At 36.9% G+C, this 11,000-nt stretch overlaps 1 protein-coding gene across 4 annotated transcripts in view; it reads right to left on the bottom strand.

Moving 5' to 3' along the window:
* Positions 1 to 851: 851 nt before the first annotated feature.
* The window catches only part of Eip93F (Ecdysone-induced protein 93F), a 154,323-nt gene continuing 144,174 nt past the window's right edge, over positions 852 to 11,000 (bottom strand). For all 4 annotated transcript variants that reach the window (XM_053763914.1, XM_053763916.1, XM_053763913.2 and 1 more), the window contains one exon: positions 852 to 7,024. In XM_053763914.1, coding sequence (XP_053619889.1) covers positions 5,656 to 7,024 — 1,369 coding nt within the window. In that variant the 3' untranslated portion in view covers positions 852 to 5,655. The remainder of the gene's footprint in view (positions 7,025 to 11,000) is intronic.

Raw genomic sequence — 11,000 nt, 5'->3', positions numbered from 1 at the left:
CAAATTTTATCTGCTCTTAAGTCATCTTTTTATTATTATCACTTCATATACATTACTCGAATAATTTAACTTATTATATCAATTTGACTACGATTTAAATGAATACGTGTCTCCCTTCGTCTATGTTTAGTTATTGACTAAACCAAGCCGCAGTTTTAGCGTATTTTATGCATAGATACTTATTTTTTACCCATGTCAAAGCCAGTTCAGGACTTAAAAACACATAGTCAAATTTTAACTATTTTTATTAATAAAACTAACATGTATGATTTCTGACGGAAAAAGTGTTTATGTTGTAAATTCGTTAATAACATGCATTTTTAAAATTGTGTTTGACAACTTACTAATTAAAAATAAGTAGCGCGAATTTAAACTTGTTCAGGTATATTCATATGTATTATATTCTGTATTCATATTTGACTGGTATTGTACATAAGTATACTCCGCAGTGTGTTTTTAAAACTGTTCTTTCTTTCATGCAGTTGGTTACTTTTGAACTAGTCCAACGTCCAATCACATACTTTTTTCTAATGTCAAAAATAGAAAAAAATATGGTGCTTGTGTCACAGTGATATTTCTGTGACTTTACAATTTTTGAGGCAAAAAGTATTCCAAAAAAATTCTAAATTTTTAATTAACGAAACCGATCAATCAAAGTGACATTTAAAGATCATGTTTGATTTTTTATGGAATTATCCAGTATTTAAATTCCATGGACTTTTGAAAGAACTTTATGTGTGTTTTTTTCTCCAGTGGCTACAGCATAGCCTATTGCTATTACAGCAACGTAGCATTTTTCTATTAATTTCTTGTATAACAGGGTATTTCAAATATAAATGAAACAAAAAATATCAACAAATGAAAGAAATTTATTGTATACAGGTTTTAAATATCCTTGCACATTCTCACCTGCCTACCAGCCATGAAATGACGTAAGAATAAAGTTCTTATAGATACAGGACATTACATGAAAAAATTCACCTCAAATGAATCTAAGTTATTAGTATACGTAAGAAACAGTTTTTTTTTTTTTTTACAAATTGTCTACAATTCCACAGGATCAAATCATTTTTTTGTCGCCTTGCGACAATTTTGGACGTGTTTTTTTTTAAACTCTCCATCAAAAAGTCAGTCAAATCGCCGCTTTAAGCTTAACTTTCCAAAATTTCCATTCATAATTTGACTAGATTTAAAGTGCTTCGCCAATAACGATTTATGCCAATTTTCTTTTTTCGAAATTACAGAACAATAATAAATCTATGAACATCACTTTTTACTGAGGAAGTGAAAAATATATAATATTCATAATTTATCAATAAAAATAATTATTAATGAGTCGCTAAAATTAACACAATCGTCTATTTATCTGTTATATGACAATTAAACAATAATAATAGAAACTAAAGGAACAAAATAACAAAAAATAGAGCGAGTAAGGTATATTGAAAAAAAAAAATATTCCATTAAAACTTGTACTCAATAATTAAATAACAATATTATAATTTGATCTCAGTTAGCTCCTTTAGCTGTACCTATATATTATTAAAAAAAAAACATGAGCCCTTCTTTAGGAAGTAACAGTGCCTATCTTATACATTGGTCCATTACCAGAATTCAAGTTTTTGTATGTGTCCAATCACAATTAAACTCCTATTCAAAACTTTGCAAAGAAACCTTCTCGTAACGAAGATAGTTCCCCAGCGTGTGATGTGCTACAATAAGCGTTTATTCTCAATAAATACCGTATTAGTCGAATTTACACTACCCATTCAATAAAGATAACATTACATTTAATATGTCTAAAATTAAATGCTTTTTGTTGTACACATTTTTTTTACAAAAAGAAAAACAAAGAGAATTGTTACATCACTGTCTCAATCTCCTACTCATTCCACGATAGTTCTAAATGTTCAATTTTAATATGTCAATTATTTTTGTAATAATACAATAATTGTTGCAACAATACAATAACTGTTGTAGTAATACAATATTCAATGGTTAAAATTAATCGCCTAGAAATACAGTTTTAAAAGAAAACGAGTGACAATCAAGTGAAGCACACATTCATTCGATTTTCAACTAACGAGGCAAAAATAAAAATAAAAATGTTACCAAAACTGAAAGTCGTCAGTTGAAAACTCCCAAATGTAAGTACAGTCGAATACACAAATATTTATTCTTTGCCACAAAAATTCGAACCGTGAAAACGATGTCAAACGTGAAAAAGGAGTGACAACATCACTGGATATCTATGTATTGACTGTACTAAAGTTATTAGTAACAAAGAAACAACAAACCTGTGTTCAAATGCTCAGTTATAACGGCTGGCGATGTCTTTTCGTAAATTTCATGTAACTAAAACTTCACGCATTTTATTCTAAAATATAAATCAATACATGTTAATTTCTCGTTGATAAAAAATATATAAGGTACATTAAATTTCTCGTTTTGTAAAATACAATAAAAATTAAGATCATATTCATATGCGTGATGTTTTAATCAAATGAATGAGCGCACTCATAAGAAACACATACAAATCTCGCGGAATCTTAAAGTGTAATTAAAAATGCAATTTCTCTTCATTGTCTTTTTGTTCCTGGACCGTCGTAGACCGTTCAAGATACTAACCTAACCCTTATGTAGATTTATTACATTTACGAAAAAAATTAACAAAATATTAAAGAATCACTACCTGCTACCTATTAATTGAAAATTACACTACTGTATTAACTAAAATTCTTAAACTATGTGGAAAAATGATTGAACAATATACAATAAAAATGATTCACTAATAAACCAGTGGTCTCTCATGAAAAAAACATGTTTCCTTAGTACTGTCGGGTTAAAAAGTGTAATTGTTTTGTCACACATGATTTTGTCACAAAAGTAAACTCATGATTGACTGTGACGAAAAATTACTTGTATTATTTTAAGTTAGGAATGTTCCACTCAATGTTTTCTATTTAAATGAGGTATTATATATGAGGCAGTACAATTTTAGAAATTGTTGAAAACATGTTTTTTTTTTATTTCAAATAAACGACTGTCCGGAAATTGCTTTGGATTCAGCATTCTTGTAAACTTGTAGAAATTAGCTACATTTCATTGCACAGTCGATCATTTTAATGAAGAGAGACCACTGAGAATAACATTTTAAGTGTTAAGGCGGCGTATACCTTTGTACAGACCTGATGCCGGTGCTCCAGCACTCGGCTTTATCTACTACATATCAGTCACATCTCTCTTAAACCCGGGTTTCAACCCCAAACACTTTGCACAAAAACAATGACATGTTTAACATCTCAATATAATATTATCATATATAAGGTTATATTAAAATAAAGCCACTTAAAATTAACTAACGTTACAAAATAAGATTAAACAACATAATTTGTTCCCGATGTGAAAAAAATATTTTTTTTTATATTATAATAAAAAAAAAACTAGTAACATTCTAAACGGAATGTTGATTAATATCTAGGTTCTCTTTGCAAAATGTCCCATCCTATATTTCTGTACAAACTTACACAAAAATAACCGTTTTAAGCTATCAACAAACGCCTGGCGTGACACTGATTCGTGTACGTATCTTATAAATGTTGTTCGTTATTTTTTTTCTTTCCTTTTCTTCTCGAACTAAATTCGAAATGCAGTCTGATGGGGGCTGTACTGAACATGACAATTTTTTTCACAATTTCTACAATGTAAAAACATTGTATAGATAAATGCACGTAACGTTGAATATAGAACGATTTTTTTTAATAAATGCTAAAAAGACGTCAAAAATTATGCACAGAGAAATAAACGAGAAAGATGCTATCGACTAGCTTAAAATTTTGAATATAAAAATTTTTGTTTTTTTTTTTCTTAAGAGGAGGCACTCGACATCTCGACGATCGGGATATGTATTATGATTTGGATATCGTATTTTTACTTTTTTACTAATGTTTAATAAGTTTTCAGTCCATGGATTGAATATTAAATCGAGATTTCGAGTGGCTCCTCTCTATTCTATTTTGCACGATTCGTGGTCTCCGAAGAAAAATGTATGACATTATTTTATAACTTGTATATAATATATGTATATTTTAATTACATACATAATACAAAGACTTCTTAATTTCCATGAGGCGCACATGTACACATTACTTACAATATCTATCGTATGATAATTTATATCCAAATAGTTTTCACCTAAATTTATCTTGGGAGAGCGTATACATTTTTTTTCATCTCGTATTTCAATAATATACTTTTGATTGAACACCAAAAAATTTCACAAACTTGAAGATATCAATTACTTTACTTTTTTTTTTAAGGATTTTTGGGATAATAATTTTTAAAGTTGACAAGAATATAATAATGATTATTCACACTTTTGTATAGTCGATAAAACATTTAAAACTTGGACCTTGAAAAATAAGGATATATCTTCTTAAGATACAATAATCGAGTACATAAAATATATATATAAGTTCACTAGACATACATACACGTATGTTAGTCCAGCCGAGGCCGAGGCGAGGCGCGCGGCCCGGCCTTGCGTCGGCAAGCCAGCCCCGCTCATAATACCTAAATATCACATTCAGTAATATGGAAACCCACGTGCTAGCTTAGACACAGTTAAATTACTATTTTTTACAAAATAATAATTGCACATAAGTCCGAACTGTACTACTTGTCCTTTTCTTTAATCTCGCGTTAGAAAAAGACGGTGCGCAAACCGTTCTACGCATATAGCACTAATAATTTCATTCAATATATTACCTATCTAATTATAAAAAACACGCACAAATCTGCAATAGTTCACTTAAAAATCGATAACATTTACACTCATAGCTAGCTTTATATTTAATTTGTTACATTGTTTTTTTATTTACTTAAAATTATTTAAATATTTAATTTTTAACGTTAACTTTTGGTTGTCTTTTACTTAAAACAAGGTCAAAAATTGAGGCTCCTGTTTTGCAAAAATTTTGTACAATCCTTGTGTCGCTGTGGTATCCTAGATACTAGAATCTTTTTTAAACGCGATACATAATAATATATTTTATATAAGTTACGCATAAAATGTTAAAAATTAATGTCTTTCTAATTAAAAAAGAGTGTTTTATAGACACCAAAGATGCCACAGCTACATCATCCGAAATTTCCGATCTTCGTGAACTAACGGTATTCAGTTTGTTGCGATATTGTATAAGTAAAGCTGTGGTACATTGAACTGGTTGTGACTTTTAGGTAACTATTGTGATATTTGGTGATTATGTGAAGATAAACTGTGAGAGATAGCCTGGGCTGAGGAAGCAAAACGGAAACCGGCAGTACTAGAGTATGAAAATGTAACGCGAACCGATCCAACCCAGTCGATCTGCAAAATACGAATAAAAGCCTGTAACTAACGTTATTGTCACTACAACAGTATACACAAATAATACGTGAGTTTGTATGAAGAATCAAACGTTCTATTGCACACTAAGTCGCGATGCGATACGGCGGATTCGGAGCGAACGAGTCGGCGCGAGCGCCTCTCCCAAAGGAATGTACTTTACATAATATTATCACAAGACTGAGGAGATCGGAGTCTCGGCTCACAATCCGGGCGACCAGCACTAGGAGCTAACACTAGAGTCACTGGAACTGCAGCAGGCGCCAGTACTAGGCGCGGTCGGGCGGCGCGGCGGGCGGGGCGGCGAGCGGCGGCGCGTGCGGCGGCGACGCGGCGCCCGGCGGGGTCGGCGTGCCGTTGCGCGGCCGCAGCTTGTCCGCTCGCAGCCGCTGCACCGTGTCGCGGATGTCGGCCGCCAAGTCCGCGTTGTCCATGCGAGGACGGCGCGCTGGGGGCCCGTCGTCCGCGGGCGAGCCGGCCAGTCGCCGCAGCAAGCTGGGCGCCTCAGCCGACGGCATCGGCGGCCGCGGCTCCGCCGTCAGCTGCTGCAGCAACGCCGCGCGGGGCCGCTCGAGGCTCGACCTGATGATACCTTCTAGAAACGACCCGTTTGCTGGCGGAGGGGCTTCTTCGCGCAGCCGTCGCATCATATGCGACGCGTATAAATCGGGAGATGGCGGTGGGAAGCCAGCGTTTGGCCAGAACGGGTAGCTCGGTGGGTACCCAGACGTCTCCGGTCCATTTAGGCCGTTGGAGAAGGGCTTCGTAGGGGGCTTCGGAGGCTGAGGCTTTGGCGGCTGCGGCTTTATATCCTGCTGCGGTTTCGGCTCTCGTTTCCTCGGCCGCATGAGATGCCGCTCTTTAACTTTGTATTCCAGAGTGGAATGAGGCACGCCATAATATGAGCCGGCTCGATGTACGGACATTTCGCCACGTTGGACCGCCTTAACTGCTTCGACGAGGCTGTCTCTGTCGTAATTTCTATACTTCCCTCGTTTAGGTCGCGTGCCCTTGCCGCCTGTCGCAGGCTGGCCATTATTATTAGACTGGGCTCTAGAATTGCTCGGAGCGGAGTAGTTCCTCTGGTTTTCCGGAGGTGTTTTGATGACGGAGACGTGTCGTTCCGGCGCTCGCATGAAGTGTTGCAAATCGTTGGCCTGCGGTGGTCTGTCAGGATGCTGAAATTTCTGGCTGATGCTCCTAACTATGACGTCGTTGATGGATGTGAAGAGCTGGTTTGGTGGATCGGCGAAGAAGGCTGGCAGATGCGGGGGAGGGTTGACTGGGGGCTGCGGCGGGGGGATCATAGGAGTGATCGGTGTGACGGGAGTGGTGACGCTGGCAGGAGAGGGGCTGTTTTCGTCCGGAGGTGGGAACGTTGGTATTTTGAGGATAACCGATGGCGGGGAGTCTGATCGTTCGGGGTCGCTGTCGGGGTCGGAGTCGTGGGGGTCGGGGTTGAGGCCGAACTTGTTGACTTTGTTGCGGAGGGTGGAGCGGGGTATGCCGTAGACGGCGGCGGCGCGCCGTGTGCCGAGCCGACCGGACTGGATGTCCCTTAGAGCTGACTGTAGCTCGTCTTCAGTGTACGTGCGACGTTGGCTGTTGCCGGCACTCTCGATGGCTGTGCGCTTCAACCTATGACAACAAATATAATCATTTTCATTATTCGTACTAGAAAATTCAAGTTATGATATAACTAGCTGTTGCCCGCGGCTTCGTCCGCGTAAATTTTCCACGGGAACAGTTATTTTTATATCCTGGCTGCATAGTCGGTCGATTGTGGTCGACCGGTTGCGGCTAGTCGACCGTCCTCTCCCATCCCAGAGCGCGTCACTCCTTATAAAACCCCTGGTGTGGGGTCGTGTATCGTGGCTTGTGTGACGCCATCGCTTCCACCCGTCAAAGTAGCGGTCGCTGGGAGGCCAGCTAGGAAACGTTTTCTGATACCTCGCATTGACAGCAAAATGTAAGCGAGCTTACCGCGAGCTCGACGTAGTTTTGGTGGCAAGGTGAAGCATGTAGACGAAGGACGTATATTATTCCAAACGTGACTTTGATGGATGAAAGCAGCGTCGCAAAGGTACGGCCAAGGGCCTGTATTCGGCTCGTCCGTTTCAGCCTCCGAGCTGGCTGGGTGTGGTACATATGTTCATGTTCTCCATACTTCAAACTATATGTATGCAAAATTTCAAAAAGATTGGTTGAAAAATAGAGCGTGCAGAGGTAACAAACTATTACTTTCGCAATTATAATATTAGTTAGGATAAGACACGGCCAATCTATAATTTGAAAACAAAATATACCACAGGAAACACTATATAGGTAACTGTTTGCATCAGAAAGTTTTCCATTGGACACAGTTTCCACAATTAACAATTAAAAGGAAACGGTGACTACCAAAATTCTTGTCGTCAATCTTTTGTATTTCTGAACTGTTAACTTGTGACTTGGATCCAATTAAATCAATTTATTAAAATAAAATTATTTGTATGAAATTAATTTGAATAATGATTCCCTCAGTATCCGATCGTAAGTCAATACAAAACCTGTTATAATTTAATAAAAGCCGGGCAAATAATTTACTTACTAAAAACAAAAAAAAAAGAAATAAATGGAGTTTATATGCATGGTCACAGTCTAGGGTGGAAACCACACATCTGCTGTGTAACTTCAATGCCTTAAAGAAATCATAAGTAGAAAATAATTGCTAAATTTGGTACTCAAGCTTCTTTGACAGCTCACATTCTGATAGCTTCTGACGGTGAAATAATCTTTACTATTATATCTATATGTACTATTATTATAAAGAGGTAAATGTTTGTGAGTTTGTATGTTTGAGGCGGGTAATCTTCGAAACTACTGAACCGATTTCAAAAATTATTTCACCATTAAAAAGGTAAATTATCCAAGATTGCTATCTATAGGCTATATTTTATTTCAAAATTCCCACGGGAGTTAATTTCAATACGCAACCTCGTTTTCTACAAACTTAATATATAATGGATAAAATGGAACGATATTAATCAATAACAGCTTTATTAGGCGACACATGAATGGCGAGCCACACCCAATGTGTCCCCTGGTCAACACCGCAATCGGCCATTGCGAAGCTATTAATACGAGATAAGCACGAAATATTTATTCTACCCGTATGTCGATAACCGACTCCTGTGAACGCATCTTTATCACCCTTCAACTATACATTTCCAATCAAAAAGGGACTTTAAAAACTAAACCTTTGGGTCTCAATTCAGTTGCATCCTCCCAACGTCTTTAGTTTCATCTAGCTTTCTTATTTTTCGATGCGATCCGACAGGAGTTTTGTGCTTTATTTTAATGAGTGTAGACTTCACTTTTGCGTGGGTGTGTGCAAGGTCGATGCACCGGGAGCTATCGTTGCATTTTTATTTGTTTTGGAGAGTCATGCGACCCAGATCGCGGCGGGCCGAATGAATTTATTCTGTTATCGATTGCTATTGTGTATAATATTGATGTTATTCGGATCTTGTCTTCGAGTACGTTCACTTTTCTCGTTTGGATGTGCAGGGTTGTTTTTCTTATTGGTACGTTATTATTAATACGAAAGTTTGTATGGACGTTTTTTTGGATTCACAAAACCAAAAGCACAAATAAAACATTTTTAAACGAAGTGCAATTTCGATTTAAATAAAAAGTGGGATCAAAATTCTTTTAAATAATGATCTGGTGTTATTATTACAAGCTTTATTTATTTAACTTACAATGTATGTATCCAATTAAGGTGATTTTACAAGCTGCCGCTTGAATGAAGCCGCCCTCTTTAGGAATGCTATGTTTTCCATCAGCTGTCAAAACTATTATTCTCCTCATAAATCTTCCACGGGAGGATATTGAGCTATTTCAGGGCGGAACCCCACGGCACAAAGACCATTCACGAGTAATACGTAGCAATCTCGTGATAAGGGCTTCATAGTAATTCGCGTCAGAGTCGTAATGTCAAGGAACCTATATCTCGTGCTCGGTCGCTGACGCCTTGCGAAACTCTTTTTATCGCGAATTCCTTATTTGTTTGTGATGAAATTTATATGTGTATGTTTTGAAGATAAATAGTATGTGAAATGTCTAAAATATAACATGTTATATCAGCTGCTGTCGCCGAATATCGAGACACATGCCGACGCGAATGCGTGAACATTGCTTCATTTATATGAAAGCTATCATTTACCACAATGAAAAACTGGCAATGTATACCGAATCTGCCTATATGTATATTGAATCTGAATATATTTGAATGTGCAATATTCTTATATCTGTGGTTATGCCTTTAAAAGCCCAGCTGGTTTTAGAAGAAACGGCGACCAATCCGATCTCACACCTTGACCGTACCACTTGACATGAGGCGTAATACATGCCAGAATAATTATAATTAAAATGTATGTACTTATCTTAACATACTGTCAAGTCACTCGTATTGTTTTGTGCTATTGTTCAGTACAAGGTCTAAATTAATATGCGTTTACAGGAAACACTAATCAGGAAAAAAAATAGATGTAAATGCACTTTTTTATTCATTGTTTCTATTTCAACTATTGTAATTAGAATAAAATAAATTGGTACTTAGTTCAAAATTATGGATTAAAAAAATAATTTAGTTAATTGATTACGTGTTGATATTAGGGGCCGTCGATTAATGCCTTTTTTAACGAAGGTATTTGACACCTCCACCCCCCTAGGTTTTATGTGGTGAGGTGTAAACTAACACCCCTCTCTCACCCAAAATAACGTGTATATTTAGTACCTGCAAATAATCCTTCATTTTTAAATATATTATCTTTAAGCATACAGGTATAAATCAAATAAAGTATACTTATATTATAACAAAAATATCACACCAAACTTCACGCCGCTTTTTGGTTTAGAAATCGCGCGTTTGACGAAAATATATACACGTGATATAGGTCTACACCCCCCCCCCCACACACACACACTCCGTGATTTCTGCTGAACCCCCTCCCCCCTTTCAAGCCTCTTGTGATAAATGGACGACCCCTCATTAAAGATTTGTTTTTTATTGAATTTCATTTTTTTTTACCTCCACTCACCATAATAACTTGGTACTTAAGTAAGTACTTATTATATTATTTATATATATGTGAATTGCAGACAGGTGCTGATGCAGCTTTTTCGGATTATTTTATTGCAATAACTTCTTGATTTTACCGGGAAATCTTTTGAGCGGGTTGTGATAAAAAATCTTGGGCGTCCTCCTAACCAAGGGATTTAAGATCGAGTATCTAAGAGCCAAATTAAAAAAAAATTACACATAGTTGACTAAGTACCAGGGCCGAGGTATTATTAAAATAAATTTCAAGTATGTTATGGAAGTCACCAACAGGTAACAAAGTAGGAAATAACGACATTATCCGATTACAATAACACACAAAATGGCGGGCAATCCATCATGGCGTCAGCTGTCAAAGGTTCATCGACCCGGGGCAATGGCGTTTCGTTTTCGCTAGTTAATGGGAACATTCGCATTTCATTGTTTGTGTAACTAGACCCTGGGCTAGTAGGAAGTGAAGTTATTGCCAATTCGGTTTGGTCGCCATGGAAAATTGCTGCTGGTTTTCCG

Source organism: Plodia interpunctella, chromosome 24 (assembly GCF_027563975.2).
Source record: "Plodia interpunctella isolate USDA-ARS_2022_Savannah chromosome 24, ilPloInte3.2, whole genome shotgun sequence".
Classification (NCBI taxonomy): Eukaryota; Metazoa; Arthropoda; class Insecta; order Lepidoptera; family Pyralidae; genus Plodia; species Plodia interpunctella.
This window is presented reverse-complemented; position numbering and strand designations above follow the sequence as displayed.